At 36.1% G+C, this 25,520-nt stretch overlaps 1 protein-coding gene across 4 annotated transcripts in view; it reads right to left on the bottom strand.

The window, feature by feature from the left end:
* The window catches only part of LOC111047660, a 53,446-nt gene that overhangs the window by 10,709 nt on the left and 17,217 nt on the right, over positions 1–25,520 (bottom strand). For all 4 annotated transcript variants that reach the window (XM_039438309.1, XM_039438306.1, XM_039438308.1 and 1 more), the window contains 2 exons: positions 11,677–11,811; positions 447–576 (listed from right to left, as the gene is read on the bottom strand). In XM_039438309.1, coding sequence (XP_039294243.1) covers positions 447–576; positions 11,677–11,811 — 265 coding nt within the window. The remainder of the gene's footprint in view (positions 1–446; positions 577–11,676; positions 11,812–25,520) is intronic.

Here is a 25,520-nt window from a genome sequence, read left to right as displayed (position 1 = left end):
CAGGTATTTAAAAAGACTGATATACTCACCGTACTCTATTCCTTATACAACTTATGGAGTTGATTATGTGATGAAATTTTGTTCAACTTGCAACAACAATGTCTTCTTTTCATTCCAAATATATTAATATGAATTCTAGAATTAACGTTCTCCACTCATCAAGATCATGTATGGTTTTGTTTATAATTATTTAAGTAGAAAGTTTATTTCTAGCCTTTGCACAGCCTCAAATGAAGAATGCTGCTTGTCTTATTTTAGGATGATTCTGCCTGGGGTCCAGCGTCCAGAGATAATGCTGCCAGTAATGGAAGACATGACAGTTTAGCGATTCATAGCATCATTGAGTTGAATCATAGAATCATTAAAGACATAAGCATTTTCTCATTCTTATGGTTGAATTCATAAGATTAATGATAACTAGAGAGAGAACATGTTTTCCATGATACCTTATCAGTGCATTTGAACAACTTCAATTGAGGATGCCATCTATTGGTTATATCTTGACCAATCATTGTTATGATTCTGAAATGAGGGAGTACTGCATTGTTACCGGAGCCTCCCACCGTTGGAGCACATCTGAAAAAAGATAGTTGGTAACAATTATAATCAGATCATGTCTTTCATAATGCCTGTACCAGGTTTCAGATATATTATGTTCCATATAATATGTTATAGATATAATATATAATACATAAATAATATATTATGTTATATATCATATATGTGTATTTTATGTGTATATTATGTTCCATAAATTTGATGTTTTGAATGCCAATGCCAAATCTCTTGATTTGGTTTTGAGTAATCTAGCTCTGATTGTTTCGCATGAAACAAGCCCTCTGCTCAGGGGTGCCCACAAGGGGGGGGGGGGAATGGCGCAATTTGCGCCATCAACATTTTTAGGGGGGGGCATGATTTTTTGTATATTTTATGTCAACATTTTGAATTATGATTAAAAAATCAAGGTATTAAATAGAGATATTCTAATGTAGTTAATTTTTCCCACCTTTACAATGTCATATTTTGCTAAGTGTAACTCAATATAAAACATTAGCACAATTGATAATATTTTGTATGCAGGAATTTTAGTAATTTTAAGCCTATGAGTTTGAAGGTAAATCTTTGACAAAAATAAATTATAACTTCATCATCCACTATTATTCTGATTTCCTTTGCTTCATTTTAATTTTTAATGGTCCTGTGTTTGAGTTTCCTTGCTGTTGCAAGAAATATGCGATATTTTTCTCATTTTCACAGTTTCGCCAGTTTTTCGATATAAACAGTAATGCAAGATCTATTTAGGGCAACTCAGCTTATAGAGCATGAAATTTTCTCTCATTTAAGACCAATCGCAAGTTTCTATCATGCATTGTACTCATTTCAGAGACTCTTTAATGACAGTAAAATCGCAAGAAAAATGAGAAAATAAAGATCATCATTCAATTGGCTGTAACTTTTGAACAGTATTGAAAACAGAAGTATATTTCATGGGAGTGAAAAGAGGAGAAAATTCATCACAACCTCGACCACTTTTTGGATTTTGCATCTGAAGTGTTCCACAAGATACGCAATGTTGCATATGCCAGACTGTGAGAATGGGGAAAATATCACAAATTTGTCACACATTCAAAGTTGCGTATCTTGTGGAACACTTCAGATATAAAATCCAAAAAGTAGTCCTGTGCGACCACTCAATTCATTGGAAATTTATCATCTTTAATATTATATAGATGGTGGATTCACGGAGAATCAGCAGCCAATCAGAGCTGAACGCAATTACCTCGTTTCGTTTCGTGATATATGTGCAATATCATATAGGTCTACGCATAAAGACAGGATATTGTCAGCAGTAACTTCTACACACGAGATACAGTCCACTTCCTCACCAGTTCCAAGGTTAGTGCAAATTAAAGACTTACTTTTGGGGTTGTCGACGTTTTCGTGAATTAAATCTTAACTGTACCCCAATCCATAGGTTTGGGGACAGGACGGGATACCACATGGTCCTCCGGGCCGGATATGTTCTATTTCCAAGAGATTTATTTTTCAATTTAAATTTCAATTCGTTAATAGTAGAGTTACTTGTTGATACATGCACTGATATCCATGCTAAATCCAGTTACAAAGTTCCTTTCCAAATCTCCTTGTTTATCTAATCAGTTACTTAGTTACAATGGCAAGCCCACAAGCCTTGCTTACTATTCGAGTGAAGAAGAAAGAAACTTTGTTTAGCCGTGTTCAACAAGCTTATGACTTGTTGAAGGTCATCAATGATCCTAAAATTCAATCTCAATTTTTGATAAGAAGCATATCTATTGAAAATACTGTGAAAGAATATTCTGCACTCTTAGATGAAATCAATGAATTATCTATTCAAGTTAAACCTACTGAAGAACCTGAATATCAATCACTTACCGTTATTGATAATTTATCCTGTGCAATAATAAATGCTCGTGATAAATTGAATCAGATGAAAAATGAGAAACCGAAGGAGAAAAGTGAACCCTCACCTTCAACCTCTCATTCTCCCCATTTGAACATGATATTACCTCCAACTGAAATAAAACCGTTTGATGGCTCTGATATTTCACTGGCCTAGATTCAAAAATATCTTTTCATCATTGATTGTGGATGATAAATATCATTCTCCTGTTCATAAATCCCATATTTTTCATAATTTGTTGAAAGGCGAAGCAGCCAGAGTAGTAAAATCTTTTCAGATAAGTAGTGATTTTGATTTGGCATGGAAAACTCTATGCAAGCGTTATGAAAGTGATAGGGTGCTAGCTAACTACTATGTAAATGAGATTTTGAAAACTAGATCAATCCTATTTAAACCTTCATTACAATCGCTTCAAGATTTTCTTGTTAAAGTAGGTGATAGTATTACCACTCTGAAATCGTTGAAAGTTCCTGATTTGGCTGATTATATCTTGTACTCATTAGCTATTCGTCAATTAGACAAAATATCACGTGAATCGTTCGAGCTCGAGGTAGCTGATAAGAGCTTTCCTTCTTGTCAACAGTTGATTGATTTCGTGAATAAGAGAGTTAGATCTTATCAATTATCTGCATCTGATGTGCCATCTGTTAATGAACAAAAATCTATCGAAAAGCCGAAAAATAAGTCTTTTCAGAAAAAGGTTGTCTTATCTACTCAGGCTGATAACAGCATTCGAAATAAAAGCAGCTTAGTTACTTGTGAATTGAATGATAGTGCTGAAACAAAATGCTCATTTTGCAACTCAACTCAACTCAACTTTTCCGTTATTCAAATGTCCTGCTTTCTTGAAAAGAGATCCAAAAGCTAGGAATGAATTTATTAAATCATTGAGAGTCTGTTTCAATTGTTTCTCCAAATTTCACGCTGTAAACCAATGCAAGTCTAAATCGTTGTGTTATTGTGGTCGTATGCATAATAAATTACTTTATTATCCTCGTAGTAGTGATAATAGCCGTTCGAATTCTCCTGTTCGTTATCAGAAGTCTACTGATAACATCTCTAAAGTTGCTTTGAAATCGAAATCCGTTGATTCGATCACTCAAACTGACAGCACTATGAATGTTGTTGAGAATTCAAATTCTTCTAAGCATTGTGGTATCACTGATAATGTTATTGATGAGTCATCGATTGTTAGTTTAATTCCTAAAACGAGTGTTGTTCTAGGTTCTGCTCAAGCAGTTATTAGAAATTCATCTGGTTCGTTTATTGGTGTTCATTTAATGATTGATTCTGGTAGTACTACCAATTTCATCACAAAAGATCTTGTTATGAAACTTGGTTTATCTGTTCATGATTGTCATCAAAATTTCTCTGGTTTGAATTCCTCGAGTGTAGGGAATTCTTCTGGTGTTGTGAAATGTCTGTTGAAACCTAAGGGCTCAAATCACCCTCGTTTAGAAGCTGAGGCTTATGTGATTGATAAAGTAGTTGGTTCATTGCCCACTATTTATCTCAGTTCGAAAGTGCAAAATGAGTTGAAAAATTCAACCTTGCTGATCCTGTGTTCTATGAGCAACGTTCCGTTGATCTTCTATTGGGATGTCAGTTATTCAACAAAATATTATGTCATCATAGTCAAGTCTCATCTAGTGGAGAGTGTTCGTTTTGTGTGATTCCTACCGTGTTTGGTGACATTATTTTGGGTGAATTTCCAAATCATTCCGGTCTTCTTAATCAGTCATTGACTGCATTAATGACGGGTCCCACCTCTGAGAACTTGTTGAATAATTTGGTTCATAAGTTTTGGGAAAGTGAAGAAATTCCTAATCATAAATTTCCTAGTCCCGATGATGAGTTTTGTGAGAAACATTCTGCTGAAACTCACACGCGTGATACTGAAAGAAGATATGTTGTTCGTCTCCCTTTCAAAGTTGACACTAATCAACTCAAGTTTAATGAATCTCATGATGTTGCTTTGAATCGTTTTCTGTCATTGGAGCGTCGTATGCTGCATGATGCATGTATGAAATCTGATTGCGTATCATTTATGGAAGAGTATCTTCTTTTTGATCATATGGAAGTTGCTAAAAAACCAGGTAAATATTTTATTCCTTATTTTTGTGTATTCAATCCGTCATCACCTACAACAAAGGTTCGTGTTGTATTTGATGGGTCTGCTAAAAAGAGTCACATTTCGTTGAATCAAGTTCTTCATTCAGGTCCAAAATTGTTAAATCACATATGTGATGTGTTAACTAGATTCAGACTTCACTCTTTCATATTCACGTGTGATGTTACGAAAATGTATCGTGCTATCCTTGTTGATGAAGAAGATTGTTCTTTCCTTCACATATTGTTTTGTAAAGATCCTTCCGATGATATTGTTGTTTATGAGCTCAAAACAATCACATATGGTTTGAAACCGTCTGGTTTTCTTGCTCAACATGCTCTCATTCAACTGGCGAAAGATGAAGGAGATAAATTTCCATTGGCAGCAGCAGCTATTCGTGATGATATATATCACGACCATTTTCTCACAGGTGCTAATTCGTTGGAAGAAATCTGTGGAATAAAATCACAACTTTGTAGTCTTCTAAACTGTGCTCATATCAAGTTGAACAAATGGAGCAGTAATTCTCCTGAGTTCTTGGATTTGATTCGTTCTGAAAACACTCAAGTACCACTTCATATCAGTGATGAGCCTAATTCAAATGTGAAAGTCCTTGGCATAATGTGGAACCCAACTACTGATTGTTTTCATATTAAAGTCTCCGTTTCAGAGTTTCAAAAGAAAAACTCTAAGCGCACTGTTCTGTCTGTTAACGCGCGTCTGTATGACCCTCTCGGTTTTATAGCTCCAGTAATATTCAAAATGAAATGTTTTTTACAAGAGCTGTGGAAGTTGGACATCGATTGGGATACGCCGATTCCTGTTGACTATAACGAATGCTGGAACGAGCTGATGAGAGAGCTTCCTGCTCTAAGTTCAATTTCAATTTCTCGATGCGTTTATGGCGATGCTTCTTCTTGTCAAATACTTGGGTTTTCCGACGCATCGCAGAAAGGAATCTGTGCTTGTATCTTCTTGAGAGTTGTGTTCTCAGAATCTACTGTGAAATGCTTCCTGTTGAAAGCTAAAACTAAAGTTGCGTCGTTGAAAACTCTGTCTATTCCTCAATTAGAGCTTAAAGCTGTGTTGTTGCTTCCGAGATTGTATGTGACAGTCCTTCCTTCACTGGAAAAAATCAATCTTCAATCTACGTTTCTGTTCAGTGATTCAACTATTGTTTTATCTTGGTTGCATATACCTCCTTACAAGTTGCAAATGTTTGTTGCAAACCGTGTTGTGAGAATATTAGAGTTGACTAATATTTCAGATTGGAATCACATTGGTACTGACTTCAATATTGCCGACGTTGGTTTGAGAGGCGTTTCTCCCCAAAACTTGTGCAATTCGCAAGAATGGTTCAATGCTCCAATTTGGTGTTCTAAGTCGTTGTCATGTTGGCCGTTGTCATCTATGACTTACCCTGCTATTGAAAATCTGCCTGATGTGAAACAAAATAAAGGTGTTGTTTTGAATATCACTGAAGAGACTGCTGTTATTCAGATTACACGTTTCTCCTCATACATGAGATTGTTACGTTCCTGTGCTTATGTTTTACCTCTCGTGAACAACTGTAAAGCATCAATTAGTGGTGTCTGTTGTAAATCAGGCGCACTTAGTGTTCAAGAGTTGAAAAGTGCACAAATTTATTGTGTTAAAATTGTTCAAAAGTGTCATTTCAATCGTGAACTTGACCTATTGAAAGAGGGTAAACCTTGTGATAAGAGTTTCCAAAAATTGTCTGTATTCTTGGATTGTGATGGTGTGATTCGTGTTGGTGGCAGATTGGTAAATAGTGCTTTAGGATATGAAGCCAAGCATCCTTGTTTGATACATAAAGATAGTCATTTTACTAAACTCCTCATTGAGTATTATCATATTTCTCATCTTCATGCTGGACCAAGAATAGTGCGTGCTCTTATTCAGCGTTATTTTTGGATTGTTGGAGCACACAGTGTTATCAGAAATGTGATTTTCAATTGTACTCGTTGCTGTTTATTCAATGTAACTCCTGTTGCTCCCGTGATGGGTGATCTTTTCAGCTCTCGTGTTGTTCCCAGTGCTCCCTTTCTGAAGGCTGCGGTCGATCTAGCTGGTCCTTTCACTGTCAAAGAGAGTATTCGGCCCAAAGCTCGTATGTACAAGGCATACTTTGCAGTGTTTGTCTGTCTGGCAACAAAAGCTTGTCACATTGAGGTGCTTTCAAGTCTCTCATCCAAAGAGTTTATCAACACTCTCAATCATTTTGTTCCTAGGCGTGGATTGCCTAAAGGAATATTCTGTGATCAAGGGACGAATTTCAAAGGTGCTGCGCGACAATTGAAGGAAATTGTTGAATTTCTCAGATCATCAGAAAATCAATCCAACATCTGTGATGCGATGTCATCTAAAAGCATCCAATTTTGTTTTAATATTCCAGTTGCTCCTTTCATGAATGGAATCTGTGAGTCTAATATTAAAAATGTGAAATTCCATTTGTTTCGTGAAGTGGGAAATTCGGTCCTAACTATTGTTGAGCTTTCCACTCTGTTGGTGAAAATTGAGGCGATACTCAATTCGAGACCGTTGTATGCGCTCTCTCATCTCCTGATGACTACGAGGCGCTGACTCCCGGACATTTCCTTGTTCATCATCCTCTGTTGTCAGTTCCTGAAATTGACGTGACTGATGTCAACGAGCACAGACTGTCTCGTTGGGAAAAGGTTAATTGCTTCACTCAGAGATTGTGGAAGAGGTGGGAGAGTGAATACCTCCATACTCTTCAACAGAAGAATAAGTGGTTTGAGAGTGACACAAACCTTCAGGTAGGGCAGTTAGTATGGATTAAAGAGGACAATTCATCACCCTTATCATACCCATTAGGTAGAGTCACCCAAATCATAAGTGATGCTAAGGGTGTTGTGCGCTCAGCTCACGTGAAAACTAACTCTGGTGAGTATGTTGGCCAGTTAGGAAACTTGCCCCCATACTTCCCTATTAGTTTAATCCTCACCCCAAGTTTTCTGTTTTTCTTTCCTATTCCTTTTCCTACCGTTCAGTGCATGTTGTTTTGTTTTTCTTTTACTTTTAAATTTTAGTTTTTTGAGTTTATGTTCTTGGAAATGGGGCATTCCAAGGCGGGCAGAGATGGTGGATTCACGGAGGATCGGCAGCCTTGATTGCAGGTTGATTTGGTTTGTGCTTTCCTTCCCTTCCCCCTCTCACAAAGAGGCAAGATAACCTCTTTCCCTCACCCCTCCTTCATCCTCCCCGTTTATCTTCCAACCCGTCACTTCAAGAAGCGTTGTCGAGAAGTCAACATTGTTTTTCGTTCCGTTCCATGGCGTTCGAGCTGAACGCAATTACCTCATTTCGTTTCGTGATATATGTGCAATATCATATAGGCCTACGCATAAAGACAGGATATCGTCAGCAGTAACTTCTACACACGAGATACAGTCCACTTCCTTGCCAGTTCCAAGGTTAGTGCAAATTAGAGACTTACTTTTGGGGTTGTCAACGTTTTCGTGAATTAAATCTTAACTGTACCCCGAACCATAGGTTTGGGGACAGAACGGGATACCAATAGAGAATGCTTTTTCTCGAAAAATTCAAGGTTCTCGAGATTAAATGGAAAACTTAAAAAAATTCAAAATTTTGGGGTGAAGTCACCTTCTGGTGTGTCAGCAAATTTCAGATTAGAATTCAGCGCCCCAAAATATATATAGGACAATCGAAAAAAATTCTTTCGGGACTGTTTCCTGAAAAACGACCATTTGACTGGACTATAAGTTGTTATCCTATTATAATAGCGAGCAATTCATGTACATCTGTTTATATTTTTCTATTTCTATATCTGGTTATCTGGCTATATGGTTATTTATGTTCAACGGATCTCGGAAACGGCTCTAACGATTTTCACGAAATTCGGAAAATAGTAGGTTTATGATATCAAAATTCGATTGCACTAGGTCTCATCCCTGAGAAAACTCCCTGAAGGACATGAAAAGGATAATTCATCCTTGGAAAACAGATGATGATTCGTCTGTGAATAGATCACAGACGAAATATATTTTTTGTAGTGAATAAATCAAAACTCGGGTAAGTAACAGTTTTGGGCTGTGCCTGTTAGTACTTCCCCAATCATTTTAAAGAAATGATTATCAATGAAATAAATCTGTTTATCAATGAATAAATAACGAGCAAAGCTCGGTGCCCTGATATTTGGTATTAATAGATAGAATTTACAAAATGTACTTGTCCAGATGATATCTTTATTCCAAAAACCAAACCATTAAAAGATACATTTTGTTCGACTTGTGTTATTTACTCCTGTAATGTTAAAAAGTAAATACTACCAACAACACAACATCAGTGACAACCTATTCCAATTCATGATAAATATCGGGGCACCGAGCTCCGCTCTAGAGTACCTACAAAAGCATATAAAAATTATTACGAAAGAAGAAATAATAATGAATATTCATAGTTCATACAGAAAGGTTCTATCTAATCACAGTGGATTGAGAATAATTCACAGAGGAATGCAAAAATTTCTCTCACAAAAGCATGTTAAATTTTAATCCTGATTCATGTCACGTGAATCAAATCACAGAAGACCATCTCAAAAAGATAGCTTATCTGATTGGTTCTACTGGAATTAATCAGGATTAAAATTCAACTGGCTTTTGTACAACTGTCACTAAGGACTTGATTGGATTATGTACAAAAGTTCAACAGCTGAGTCATAATTTTGTCTCAGTCCCACACACATGGACTCGCTCTTATCATTTAAAAAGCAAAGCCTAACTTACTTATCTTTTAATATCCTATTAAAATATGTGTCATGTAGTTTTTCCTGATGTAATGAAGTTCTTTCTAGTCCTCCCGAACAAGAACGGGTGCACTGCTAGTCTCAAAAATAATATCAAAAAAAATATTTTATTTCTATTTCAAAGAGATAAGAAACGATTGTATATATTTTTACAATATTATGAAAACAGAAAGAATTCCTCACAAGACCAGAGGTAAATAATGTCCTTTGGAAGATTAGAATGTAGAGGTGCGTACCTTGGCTGATGCCAAGCTTTTTATATCTGTATTTTACCGTTTCTGTAAAATACAGATATAATCAGCTGATTGAAAGTGAATGCTCATGTTCGCGGCGCGTATATCTGTAAGCACCTTAAGATGTGAATTTTATTGTCATACACTGACTAATGTTAAAAACTAAAGAGTTGGGAGTTGGGGTACTTGGGGGGGGGGTCATTACACATGGGTTGGGGGGGCATTACACTTGAATGGGGGGGGGGCATGCGCCATTGGCCTTGGGGGGGGGGGGCTGGGCACCCCTGCCTCTGCTTGCTGGAGATCCACATCACCCAAGCTTAGATATTAGTTTTCGATTGAAAAGAGCCTCTTGCATCTCGCTTTGAGAATTGAGTATTACAATTTTAAAAAAGCAAACTTTTATGAATTTTATTCCACACTTGGAGATTCAGATTGGCATAGACTTAATGAATTCAACGATGTCGATCTCGTTGTAGACTATTAAACATAAAAATATTATTTGATCCAAGTATCCGGTTTGGTTTACTAGAAACATTATTCAGATGATCAAATTAAAAAAGAAATGTACACAGAAATAGTTATTTGTATATCTTGAGTGAAAAGTACTGTTTTTTCTCCCTGAGGTTTGAAGTCCGAGGTGAATTCTCTAGACCATAGAAACTCACTAATAAAAATCAATTTTTTTATAGAATTTCTTACACAATGTATCCAGTAACTGGAGCTACGGAATGGACTACAAGGTTTTGAGAAACAAAAAATGAAAGTCGTAAAACAAATACAAAATAAGATGAAGGCTATCAACAAAAAGAATAGTGAGTAAAATAACTTTTCGAATTTGAGAAATGCGATCTCTCACTGAACAACAGGAAACACTTCGACCGCCTCTGGAAGAAGACTGAAAAGCCACTCCCTGATCAATCTACTTGACAAGGGGTACGATTGGCAAGATCTTACACTGTCAGACAAATTATTGAAGAATTTCGGACCGAAGAACAAGAAAGATTTTTGGAAGATGGTGGATCTTGGTGTTGGCAATTGAGCTCTATTACCATGTCGTGATGATGATCGAATAGTATCCACAACTGCGCCAGAATTGCCACTCCTATTAAAGGACATCTGCAAAACTCTAAAAACGTACATATATCTAAGTGGCAAAATATTTAAATTTGAAAAGAGAGGAAAGGATTAATGAAATCTTGTTTTTTCATCATTATTCTTACAAAAGACTTCTGTAATCCAGATAGCGGTTTCACATCAGTATGATAAGTACTACCCCACCAAATAATAACATAGTTTAGTCTGGAGTGCACAAATAAATCTGCCTCATGACACTCAATGGACACAGAGACCTCAAAAAATAGAATTTGCTCATGAACATGTATAAATAGTTTTCAAGAGATAGCATGTGCTGCTTAAAACTGAGCTTCTCATTTGCTTCAACTCCTTCCTTGAAGATTTTTGAACATGTTTGATTAAATAATTACTTTCACAAAACAGGTCATCAATCATTTATTACAAATGATGGATACCACAGTTCAATCATTCAATGTTACAGAATGAACAATGAAATGGATTGAGGACTGGTGCAATGCTTAATTGCTGTATCTGGATGTACTCCTAGATTAGATACGAAACCTCAAGTATCTTATAGTGATCATTTACAAATAAGCAGTCAAAACAAGATTCATTTCCTTGGTTTCAGTATAGAAATACCTTACCTACTTATTCTGTGTCAGAATCCAGCATGCTTAGCTCCACTTAACTACTCCACTCTACACTCACTCTGTCCCACTCACTCACTCTGTCCATCCTACTAACTGTGCAACCACAAATCGGTTTTCTCTCTCCATGTTTAAAGTATAATATTATATCTCTCGGACTATAGCCCTAAAGAAGAGATTGAGACATCATTCACGACTGTTACCCGAAAATGATCACTGAGTGACTTTTTGTACATTTGCGCCCTTGACGATATCGAGAACCTTCTACAATGAAAGAATTCGATTTTTGATTCAATGGATGACTGCTTAAATTGATGAATGAATAATTAAAAATTGAGAATTTCAATTAAAATTACCTCAATGTTCCTTGAACTTCTCTAGTTTTTGGCGGAACTCTAGGTGGAAGTAGAGTCAACTCAACCTTGAATCCTGGAACTCTAAATCTAGGTTGGTCAATAGTCATATTTCTTGCACATACTTCATCGACATGTCTGAAAAGTAATATAAAATTCAAATACAAATTTACTAATCGCAGGTAAAGACAAACAATGGAATATACATCACAATTTATTTTTAATATTCGACACTATAGTAAGGTTCACATTATAATGACAGTGGAGGAAGATAGCAGAAAAACGTTGCCGATCCTCTGTTTTGTCAATGCTTTCTATAGACGGTAGCTGATACAGGTCTATTGATGTAATATCAACTGTTCATTTTCGTTCAAAATAATCAATCACATTATTATTAAGAAAGAAATTATATTTTCCGTAATGTATCAGTAGTGGGAATCTAAGACTGACTTTTTTGCTCGAAAACCCCCTCCCCCCTCTCCCTCCTCGTCCATCCCGCCACCCCTTCGTTCTAAAAATAGATTTCCCCTTCCCCATGCCCAGTGGTGATGAGGGGGATGAAAAGAGAGAGATATATCTTTCTCTCTCTCTCTCTTTCTAAAAATAGATTTCCCCTTCCCCTTGCCCAGTGGTGATGAGGGGGATGGAAAGAGAGAGATATATCTTTCTCTCTCTCTCTTTCTAAAAATAGATTTCCCCTTCCCCTTGACAGTGGTGATGAAGGGGATGAAAAGAGAGAAAGATATATCTCTTTCTCAAATAGATTTCCCCTTCCCCTTGCCCAGTATAGATGAGGGGGATGAAGAAAGTGAGGGAAAAAATAATTTCCCTTTGAGGGGGGAAAAATTCCCTAATGCTATACTAACAGATTGAAGTGAATCCTTCTCTCTACATCTATTGCTATGCTGACAGATTGAAGTGAATCCTTCTCTCTACATCTATGCTGACAGATTGAAGTGAATTGAGAAATTCCCTATCACTCTACATCTAATGCTATACTGACAGATCAAAGTGAATCCTTCCCTCTACATCTAATGCTATACTGACAGATTAAACTGAATCCTTCTCTCTACATCTATTGCTATGCTGACAGATTAAAGTGAATCCTTCTCTCTACATCTATGCTGACAGATTGAAGTGAATTGAGAAATTCCCTATCGCTCTACATCTAATGCTATACTGACAGATTAAAGTGAATTGAGAAATTCCCTATCACTCTACATCTGTACTGTCATATTAAAGTGAATTGAGAGATCCCCTCTCTCACATCTAATGCTATACTGTCATATTAAAGTGAATCCAGAGAGAGAGATGTCAATGATCTAAACTCTTTCACATTTTTTATCTGCAATATCGTACAAGCATTTCCAAAGTTCATCGGAATTTTTAACAACAGATAATGCTGAATCATTTGTACAATCATAATGTAGATGGCCGCTGTCTAGTATATCGAGCAATTCGAATATTTCAGATAAAATTGGAAAGTGTACATTTCCAGTTTTTGTTAACGGTAAATCAACATCTTGACATCCTGTTGAATATTCAATATTCTTCGCAATTGAATCAAATTCGTTAAATGACATTCCCATCAAGAGACGAGTTAATTTTTTGAATTTTGAAAAACCATAACACTGCATGTTAACGGCTTCCCAGATGTTTGACATGTGTCTCTGTTCTATAAATTAACAATATGCATGTGTTGTACCTACAACTTGAAGACAGTCATGTCTTGCCTGTATGAAAAAGATCACACAACACACGTTGCTGTTGACAGGTGATCTGTTGACTCTGACCGAATACTAAACTAAAAATCGTGAATGGGATATTCGAATGAAAAATCATTTGAACACAGAAAAAGTTTATTTACACATTTCACCACCAGCACAACTATTCATAATTTCATCTTTAATTTTAATTAACTTATCTATACACAAATTATGAGGACGATAATAAAATAGATAGTCTCTTATGTCATTTAAATTGACCGTGCTTAGAAGAATGTCTTTTAATTGTTTCGCCAAACTATAATTTTCACGAGTTGATTTCCTAATTGCACTTTCACACTAATCATACCAATCAATACAGTTTTTTAACCTCACTTCCAACTCGTTGTCAGCAGTCAACCACTTTCTCGGATCCATGATAAGCGAATGAACAAAACTAAGTGTAGGCTGGCACTATTATAGAGTAATTAAGTGGTCTTTTTTCATCAATTGCAGACAGACAACATGTAAGTGCTTTATGCAGTCTTAATGCATGCATGCAATAAACACACTGAATCTCTTTTCCGTTGTAGAAGAATCCATAACGAGCAAAGTTTCTTCTCTGCAAATTTGTGTACATCGCGGCCATTTTCATACTTTGCATTCGATTGTTTTCACACATGAAATTATTTGTTTGATACATATTTTTGAAAAACAAAGAATTATAATGTTGGGCCGAGAACAAAGCACAACGTCCATCTGGTCTATTTTTATGAATGTTACACACACCATAGCACCATGAACTAGTGAAAAAGCTGAAATCGGGTTTTGCAAAATCCTCTGGTATACATTGAACATTAGTATGTAATCTTCTTAAAAACTTTGCTTTCTCAGTTCCTTTTGTGAAAATTTTCTCATAACCTACAAGGTAATCACGTATTAATGAGTCAGTGTATTCTAAATCTCCATCCTCCCATTTTATTTTATGATAGTGACGTTCTAACCATGTTACATCGTTATAAAATTTTGCACTCAATTCTGTCTTTGAAAATGGTGATTTGAAATGGAATACAATATAATTATTAAACTGATCAATTATGGCAAGTTCTTTCACAATAATTTGATTACAATCTTGTTTAAAACAGTGAAGATCAACTGTAGTAATTTTCGTACTCGCTTGCTTGTCCACTTCTTTCTCTTTGGCGGGCTCATCGAATCCTCCATCTTTCTCTTCCTCCTCCCGTTTCTGCTCCTCCTCCACCTGCAGTGGCTTCTGGATCAGTGTACCGCACCTTGGTTCATAATAGAAACTATCAGAATCAAGATCACACTGGATACCAATAGACTGAGGTTGGGCTTTGTCCAGAATATCAGAACACAAAAAATAGGACATTTTAGATGTTACCTGTTCAAAGGTGAAACTGATAATGAACCAAATTTGTCAGAGTGCACACCTTATATAATATTGCAGCCGGTGCGCTCTATCAATAAAATTACTGAACTTCTCTCACCATGCTTGTCAGAGGTGTGTACTCCATCACACGATCGCTAATTAAAACACAATAGGCAGAAGTATTTGCAGGTACTGCACTATTAAATTCCATTTCAATACAAACATCTGTCGATGATTTCAAATGACTCGCTTGGTGCAAACAGTCCACAACAATCAGCGGTGTTGATTCACAAAACGTTTTAAAGTCAATCTCTGTTCTGAGTTCGCTATTGATTGAATGATTATAATACGAGGGTGCAAAATCCAAAAACATCCGGTATAATACCTCCTTTTTACCTAGCAGATTTTCATATGGATAATACTCGCTGTTCAAATATACTTTAACATTGTAAATACTGCAGCTATCGAAATTAGATATTGATTTTTTAATTTTATTCTTACGATCAGTTTGAAATGCAATTATAACGTATTTTGGACTATCAAAACTCGATGTGGTGCGTACTGCCCAAGAATGGTTAAGTGAATTTTGCAAATTTGGTAATTCACAAATTTCCCGAAGTCGGAAACCTAATTCCGAGTGTCAGCATCGAGCAGTCTCAAAAATTTCAGTCTCACATGATCTTCTAAAGTTATGTAGGGCATTCTCCATTGCAGTTTTGTAATTTTCACACTAACGCTTGTTCCACTTGCGGACTCAACACAATTTAGGTCTGTCGGTGACCTCAATAAGACAAGTTCCTGTTTCAAATTAAAAATTATTCTTTGAAAATCTTCAAAAAATGGGAGGATTAATTTCAGTGGTACACAGAAAGTGAATTTATTATCCGTTAGCTCATATCCTGCTCTGTCAAAACCAGCCAGGTGATATGTGTTTTTATCGAGGATATTCTTCACTAGTATAGCTTTGATTGTGGATGTTAATCCAATCAATCTTGATTTAGAAATTAGCTGACCTGCTAATTCATATCGTATTTCGTCAAAAAGGTTGCCGATTACGTTACTGCTTAATTTATAGTCTGCCGCAACTGGTGCATCAGCCGGGTCTGTTCCCGGTTTTGTACAGTTAACTGTTTCCTCAATAAATATGAATGATTTGCAAGGTAAAGAATAGACATCTAAAGAATTTATGCCAATATGTGCCTCGTCAGAGTTTTTTATTTCCTGTCCCGAATAAACTGTATGAGTGTGAAATTGGAATTTGGTTATATCATTATAAAACTGAAGGTCTGTCTCCACGTCCAGAATTCCACTAATTGCCGCCGCTCCTCCTCCTAACATTCCGCCAATCAACTATAAAACCTAACTTTTCTAATATTCTCACACTTTTCGCCGACAAAGCACATTTGTTTTTAGGTGTTGACGCTCTCACGTTCGTCTCTCTAATGACATTGCGTGTACACGTCTTATTCGAACGTGGATTGAAAACAAGATAACCCATTATGTTTACGTTTGTTTTTCACGTATGTGCAACCTAATTGTGATTGTATCTCCGCGGAAATCAATAAATGATCCGTTCTGGTCTGTTACCTTCACATTGATAGTTTGAATTCGATGCGTATTCAAAGGTACATAAATAATCGGTGATGGTACTTCATTTATTAAATAGCCACTAGGAACCTTTGGTAAAAATTCGTAGATTATATGTTTTTGTTTTCCGTCAGAGTGACTACCACATGCTAAATTACACTCGAGTACAATACTACCAATGCTTGTTATGTTAACCAAATGCTGAGAATAATGCCATTTATTTGGTTCCAAAACAACATTATCAAAACCAAGTATCTTACCAATCGAATCAGTATGTGTTAAATCAATGGCTTTATCAGAATGAATTTCAATCTTCATAGTATTTACATTTGCTTGTATAATAAGTTTATTCTTCTTCTTCTCATCAATATTCAATCTATTCTTTAAAGATTTTATAATAACCTCAACTTCATATGCACCCATATCCAGCTCAATTAATCTATTGCCATATTTGAAGCTGGAATTTGTTCCTTTGTTAATGTTTGCAATACTATTGTAACTACAAAAATTAATCAATCCAATTTCTCATTCACGATTTTTATCCAATTCTATAATTTCTTGTAAATGTTCTTAGAGGTTACTTGTGTTAGATCTTAATGTAATAACAACCATCTTGTAATGTGTGTTCAGCACAAACACTTAATTACAACTGATTTGCAAGAAACAATAATGTAAGATGACCACAAAAATCGCTATTTAATGGTTGCATGTGCTCTACATTATAAAATAGATTTACTCCAATTTCTTTTTTCCAATATTTGTCCAATTCGTATGGCGGTTATAAATTTCCAATTGGATAAAAATACCAAACATTGGAGCCAACTTTTTTATATGCAACCCAATGTGTACCATCCTTGCTTTTCCTCGCTAAATTCACAATGGCATTCTTGTTTTTTAGAATTTTTTTGGGTAATGCATCTAGCATATATATACCTCTTAGCTGAATCTGTAATAATTTCAACCAATCAATCAAATCATAATTACTCAATTCTCCTTCAATATTCATGTCTTCTTCTTCTTCTTCCTACTCTTCTTTGTTGTTCTACGTTTCTCAACTTGTTTTTGAGGGAATAAACTCACTCCATATGATGACGGTGGTGGTGAAGGGGGTGGAATTAAAACTCTCCCTTCCACTAGTTATTTGAGGAAAAGGCTTCAAAAAATACCCTTTTCCTGCAATATGCTTTTTCAACTGAGCTATAGCTTTGCGTTTAATATCATTACTATAACTTCTCCTCTCAGTCTTCTTCTTCTTCTTCTTCTTCTTTCTCAAAGACCCACCAAACGCTGCTTTAGCTTTCATGATGTTTGTAACAAGATAGCTAAGTGCTTTCTCGGCAGGAGGTGTTTGTGTATTTTCGAAAATGTCCCACACAGCATTCGCTAGAGATCTGTCAGCTACTGCTCGAGTTTTATCATCACTATTTTGCGTATACGCTATATCATGTACCTTACAGGCTCTATCTAATGAATTAATATCTTGATCACCTCTCTTTAACCTTTATTAACCTTTGTGCCAGGGCCACACCACTGGTATCCGGGAATATGAATTTCATCCTGCAGATTATCAATTACCTTATTTAGAATAGTTGATGTCACATTACCTGCCAAACCTGACACACCCTTAAAAAGTTTTGCTGCTGAACTCAAGATTCCTTTACCTTGTTTCCTTGAGCTCTGCTTTCTCCTACATACCATTTTCTTACCTTTCAACTCAATGGTTGAACATTAACTGAGGTTGATTAAATAATTAATCATTACACCAACTTAATCGAAAGAAAATCGAATTGGTTTAATTTTCAATTGAGTTGGAAATGAATTCACACACTATTGCTATGATACATTGCTTGAATGATGAGAATATTATTTCAAATAACAAATAATCTGAAAAGGTGAAGGCAATTTGAAAAGGGGGAAATGACACCGCTATCGCGCCCACCCACATCTGCAGGAACATGTGCCAAAACAGATGTGGGAGGGAGCGAGTCACCGAAGCCAGCGCTTGGCTGTACGGCTGTGCACTAGCCACCACATGGCTGTGTGTGTGTGTGTCTGTGTCTGTGTAGCAGTAAAGACTACTGAGCATGCTCGCAACAAACTATAAAAGGGGCACTCACCTTATTTGAATATCATTCACAACAGAGTGTAAGCAGGTGAACAATTTCTTCTGTGTTTCTACTATTCATTGTGAACTGATCAACAACAACAGGTAAGAATTGAAAACAATTTTTATAAAAACAATATTACAATTCATTCACTACTTTTACACATACATACATCTATACAATTCGTATCACATAAGCCGATGAATTGTATGGATATAAAAATTGTTAATGCTTAACAATTTTTATATCGGTCCAATTCCCCGACTTATGTGTTTCCATCATTACAAAATTTTTACAATTAGCGTTGAATTGCTCTATTTCCTCCATGCTAATGCAGGAGCAAATCGTTGCGGTAAATATACCTCACTCACAGATTTGCTTCTTGCATTGGTAATTTTTAAAATTACCTGTTGTCCATGCATATTTGTTTGCTCCCTCGCTGCAATAATGGGGTAGGGAGTGCGCTTCTTCAATTCCCTCAGTGGGATCCAGGGTTTGGCTGCAGGTTGGTTGATTAGTTGCACAAAGTCAAATTCATACCCCGCTCGCTGCACCTCCTCTACTAGTGGAACCATGGATGAGTTGTGCTCCATAGCAGCTCGTTTCTGTTGAAAAATATTCGATTAATGTCTTTTTTGTTTCAGATTATCATCATACTAGAGAACATGATCGATAGATTATTGATCTCTATATCAGATTATTGTCATAATCTCAACTTGACATCATCGGATTGGCATTCTCTGCATAAAGTGAGTAATATCAGTTATTGAAATAATATTTCCTTGCTATCAAATAATTTATGCATGATCGAGTACTTTAAACAATAATATCTCATAATTCAATTTCTAATCACTTCAAATAATATTTCCTTGCCATCAATTTCTAATCACTTCAAATAATATTGGTAACAAATAATTTATGCATGATTGATTACTTTAATCAATAATATCTCATAATTCAATTTCTAATCACTTCAAATAATATTTCCTTGCCATCAATTTCTAATCACTTCAAATAATATTGCTAACAAATAATTTATGCATGATCGATTACTTTAATCAATAATATCTCATGATTCAATTTCTAATCACTTCAAATAATATTTCCTTTCCATCAATTTCTAATCACTTCAAATAATATTGGTAACAAATAATTCATGCATGATCGTTCTAATCACTTCAAATAATATTGGTAACAAATAATTCATGCATGATCGATTACTTTAATCAATAATATCTCATAATTCAATTCCTAATCACTTCAAATAATATTTCCTTGCCATCAATTTCTAAACACTTCAAATAATATTGCTAGCAAATAATTTATGCATGATCGATTACTCTAATCAATAATATCTCATAATTCAATTTCTAGTCACTTCAAATAATATTTCCTTGCCATCAATTTCTAATCACTTCAAATAATATTGGTAACAAATAATTGATCCATGAACGTTCTAATCACTTCAAATAATATTGTAACAAATAATTCATGCATGATTGATTACTTTAATCAATAATATCTCATAATTCAATTCCTAATCACTTCAAATAATATTTCCTTGCCATCAATTTCTAAACACTTCAAATAATATTGCTAGCAAATAATTTATGCATGATCGATTACTTTAATCAATAATATCTCATAATTCAATTTCTAGTCACTTCAAATAATATTTCCTTGCCATCAATTTCTAATCACTCCAAATAATATTGGTAACAAATAATTGATCCATGAACGTTCTAATCACTTCAAATAATATTGTAACGAATAATTGATGCATGATCGATTACTTTAATCAATAATAATATCTCATAATTCAATTTCTAATCACTTCAAGTGATATTGGTATCAAATAATAATAATCAAAGGCTTGTATGTGCACAGATTTTTTTAACAATCAATCATGGAAAAAATCTGTACACATACAAGTTAATAATATTTGTTGAAACTAACCTTTGTTTGAGAGTAGATTGACTCGTCCTCATGACCGCTAACTTCAGCCTCCTCCTCAAACGTCAACTTCCTCTTCCCCTGCTTCTGCCTGATGTTTGGTAGAGCAGTTAGCACCGCTCGCCGCGGTGCCCAGGTAGCAGCTGGAGCCAGGCGTTGAATAGGGCTGTCCCCGACCACGATCTCGCCGCCCGGCAATGGTGGTTCCACGTTGAGTGGTGAGGCGACGGGTGCAGCAGCGGACGACTCAGCAGCAGCGATGGCAGCTTTCTGCTCTCAGTAGTTGAGCACGCACTGGTGTACTGGTGGGCTATCTGGCAGGATGTATGAAGATGGTGAAGAACTCATCGCGAAGTATACTCAAAGTTGACTCTGATGTAAATGACAATTTTCCTCTCATTACTTCTGTTTATATACCATACGTTTCTCTCTCTGTTCCAGGCTCGTGCGAGTGAGAGCAAAGCATGCTACAAGGCTAAAAAAATTCAAATTTCTCACCTACAACATGGGCTCCCACATTGTTATCGGCATCATTCAGATTTGTAAGTATTCTCTCTCCTATCATAAAAAACTGTCAAATCCACTCAAACATTCTATATTTTCAAATAGAATCCTTGTACATGTGTTAGAAGACGAAAAAAATCTTGTCTAGAACTCAGCATGGGATGGTGTCTGCCCACACCTGCTAGAAGCTGAAAAAAATCTCCTCCATGTCTCAACATAGGACTCACTCAAACAATCTATATTTTGAATAGCATTCTCGCCTCTCATGATGCTTATTGATTTCTAATATTATCAGTTATTGAATATTTCATTGTTTTCACAGCATTTTCTCACCTCTCAACATAGGGCTCACTCAAACAATCTATATTTTGAATAGCATTCCCGCCTCTCATGATGCTTATTGATTTCTAATATTATCAGTTATTGAATATTTCATTGTTTTCACAGCATTTTCTTACCTCTCAACACGGCTTCCAACCTCATAACCAGTTGAGCTCTTGTCGAGGCAACACACCTGAGAGGTTAACGAGCAATCTGAAAGGAAGCATAGCCACCTATGCAGTCGAGGAGATACCTGTCATTCATGCAGCATCAACCAGCACATGTAAGTACATTTTTAATTTGATTTTATCCTCTGTGGAGGAGAGGAAAATTGTGCTCGGAGGACAATATTTGTCCTTGGAGGACAGTTTTTGTCTTCGGAAGGGGAGGATTTTTGTCCTCAGAGGACAATTTTTGTCCTCGGAGGGGAGGATTCTTGTCATCGGAGGACAGTTTTTGTCCTCGGAGGGGAGGATTCTTGTCCTCGGAGGACAATTTTTGTCCTCAAAGGATAAAAAACCTTCCACAGCATACTGCATGCATGTGATTTTAGCTCATCTTTACGATGTGGTATATCCGGATAATCCTCTCCTCGCCCTTCTTTCTCACACTCTTCATATAAACAAAACGGTAAATGTATTACTTTTTCAAATGGATTTTCGATAATATATTTGCAATAGACACATTGCAGATAGTATGGATTTTTATGTAAGAAATAACCATTTCTCGAAAAATACTCTGCTTTATCAGATAATGATTTACAATAGTCACAATGTAGATGATGCTTTTCAAAATACTCTCCTTGAACGGATGAATCTTCTACATGATTGAAAGTTAAATATCTTTCTTCATATTGCCGTAGAATATTATTATCAAAATTCTCCTCTTCAATTGTTATATTATCTTTCCTTCTCAATGCACAGTTCGGACTGTACCTTGCATGTTCTATTGCTGGTATGTCACTTTCTTCCTATTTTCCAAAACAAATTGAACAAAATACACAGCGCACAATGTCTGGCGCACATGCGAATATAAATCCCTCTTTCGCCATGTTTTCCGCGGACAAATGTGGAGAAGATTTTGACCATCTTTTATCAAAAGATAATAATCTTAATCTTTCATGCAACATTATGTGATCTTGAGATATCATTCTCACACATCCTTCTTCCACCAATGCTAATTCACAACTGATTTAAGAACATACAGAATCTAACATCATGCCGAGGGAAAGAAGAGTACATGGCGTCAATTCTGCAGCGCCCATCATCACATAACCATCAAGGATCCCGAAGGAATCAGTATCGAAAACGTGCTTGAGAGATCGAAACGGCGTGTTTTCAATATAATTAGGGAGCATGCAGCACGCCATGACGCGAACGTGAAGTGGTTTATCGTTTTGAATGTTTTGTTGTATAAATTAGTGGTGATGGATGATGAGGTTAGTGAGACTGTCTCATCTCTAATAAATCTTCATAGTTACTCTAACATAGCGCTAAACTTGCTTGAGAATTATGAAGATTTTAACAAACATTTCATGTTGGCCATGAGAAAAATCCTGTCATCTTTTGACAACTTTGTTCGACACGGCAGCGGTTGGGTTTTGAAGAAAATTGAGTCACTGGATGTGAACGTGATTAAATTTAATCCAATATTCACATCCAGTTTCATTCAAACACCGCAATTTCTTAAAAACAAACATTGCATTATAAATGTCAAAAATCTGTCTGACAAAAAAATGCTTTTTATGGTCAGTCCTCGCGTATTTCCATCAGAAACCAAGGAATTCCAACTTGAGTGTAAAGTATTTGAGCAAGTTTGCTCACACACTTAATACGCGAGGTGTAAATTTTCCGGTGACAACACGCGATATTAAGAAATTTGAGATGCTGAATCCGGATATTGCAATTCACGTCATTGCGTATGACAACAAAAAGTTTTTCCTCCACCGCACGAGCATTTTCCGCACTCGTAAGCACCAAATTAACCCTTTCGCTGCTGATTTAGAAGAGCAGAGAGATTTTTTGCAGTAACCTCTGTGCTGATTTAGGAATTTTGGGAAAACATTGTTTTTTTTCACTAGACTTACTTGTTATAGTCCCTAGTTGAGATATTAGCAGGAATTTCACCAAATTCTTACATTGTGTTTGTCCTGGGTTTGATTCTGATAAGCCAACAAAACCACTACTAGTTCCTGGTAAACCAGCCATTCTGAATAAAAGCTCACAAAATATTATAAAATGATAATTTTCTACAGTCACAACTCACAAACAAAACCACAAACTGTGAACAAACCGATCTGATTCTGAATTGTAACATAAACAAACTACATAGGTTATGTCGCTACTACTGCACTAGGCTATGCAGAACATGACAGCTGACAGCTTAGAAGGTCGAAGAAATAATGTGGAGAGTTCTAATTAGTTCCTAATCGTTGCCAATAGATGGCATGAGTAGTACAAATCATAACAGATGTGACAGTAAATATACGGCAAGAGCAATTGACTGGTAAAGTCAAAAACGTATATCTACGTGCGCAGCACATCTTGTGAATTTTTCTCCGACCGTAGAACTACGTGAATAGCAGTTAAAGGGTCAACCTTTTAATGCTAAAAGCCGATGCAGGAAAAACTCATTTCTGTTTAATTAATACCACGAACGGGAAAAACGGGCTATAGCGTCTTCTCTCCCACCTTTCAAAATGCAACGGTCAAGTACACATTTGCAATTTCTGTTTCCATAGATTTACATCGACCAAATCTGAAAATTGTGATGGCAAAGCGAATTTGATGAAACATGAACAGCTTTGTTCCAAGTTTCAATCACAGCGAGTTTCATATCCTAAACGCGAAGAGACAATTAAATTCAAGAAACTAGGCGCTACGTTGAAGAAAAAGTACACTATTTATGCAGATTTAGAAACTTACATTGTTAATATCGATAATAATGGTAATGATGATGAATCCGATTTGGATGAAATCAGGCATAGCTATACAAAGAAAACAGCACAACATATTTCCTGCGGCTATTGTTTTGTTGTTATCGATGTGAACGGGGAAATCGCTTACAGACCTGTACTCCAAAGATCGAGTAGTTTAGATGAAAAAATCATGGAGAAATTTCTTCAGGAAATTACAGATCTCGGCGACATTTTGTATGAGGATATGAAACGAGAAATTGATGCAACATTTATCTGAAAGTCAAGAGTGCGAATTTCAAAATTCGGTAAACTGCAGGCTTTGTGCTGAACCATTTTAAGACAGCGATATTGAATGTCGTCATCACGCGCAGGGAACCGGAAATTACCTATGTGCGGCACACGTTTCTTGTAATTTAATTCCGGAGTACATTTCATGTTATTTTCACAATTTCTTCGGGTTTGAATCACATTCTATTCTGAAAGCGCTTGGTAAATGCAAAAACGAAATTTCCTGCATCACAAATACGTCAGAGAGATTTTTGACACTTTCAGTAGGCAAAATTAAATTTTTAGATTCCTACAAATTTATGAGCGAATCCTTGGAAGTATTGGTGCGTAATTTAGTGGAAAGTACGGACATGGAAAAGAAATTTGAATGTTTATTTTCAGTGTTTCATGAGCCCCCACGTGAACACAGACAACTCTTGTTGGAAAAAGGAATATATCCTTACTCATACATGAGTTGTCCCGAAAAACTCGCGGAAACATCGCTTCCTCCCATCGAATGTTTTCATAATGATTTAACTGATACACCTTTGTCTCGCGAAGAATATGAGCATGCGCAAAGAGTGTTCTCGACATTCAAGCTGAAATCGCTCGGTGAATATCATGATTTCTATTTATGTTTGGACGTGATGCTATTAGCAGAAGTTTTTGAATCCATGAGGTCTACGCTTTTCAGCTCATATGGCTTTGATGTCACTCATTCTGTTTCCCTCGCGCACTTTACTCGGAATTGTATGTTGAAACACACTAAAGTCAAACTAGAATTGATTACTCATCCTGAAATGCATCTCATGTTTGAGGCAGGGATGAGGGGTGGGCTGTCATTTATTGGTAAATGTTATTGTGAGGCGAATAACAAACATCTACCCGAGACATACGACCCTTCAAAACCGAGTAATTATCTCCTCTATATTGATGCAAACAGTTCATACTCGGAAGCTATGAGCCGAAGCTTACCTGTTGGAATTTTCAAATTCCTCTCAGAGGAAGAAATTTCCAAGCTTCATTTCGCGAATTTGGACAGCAATTCAGAAAACCGGATATATAATAGAATGTGATCTCAAGTATCCGAAAGAGTT

The sequence above is a fragment of the Nilaparvata lugens genome, chromosome 11 (genome assembly GCF_014356525.2).
Source record: "Nilaparvata lugens isolate BPH chromosome 11, ASM1435652v1, whole genome shotgun sequence".
Lineage (NCBI taxonomy): Eukaryota > Metazoa > Arthropoda > Insecta > Hemiptera > Delphacidae > Nilaparvata > Nilaparvata lugens.
This window is presented reverse-complemented; position numbering and strand designations above follow the sequence as displayed.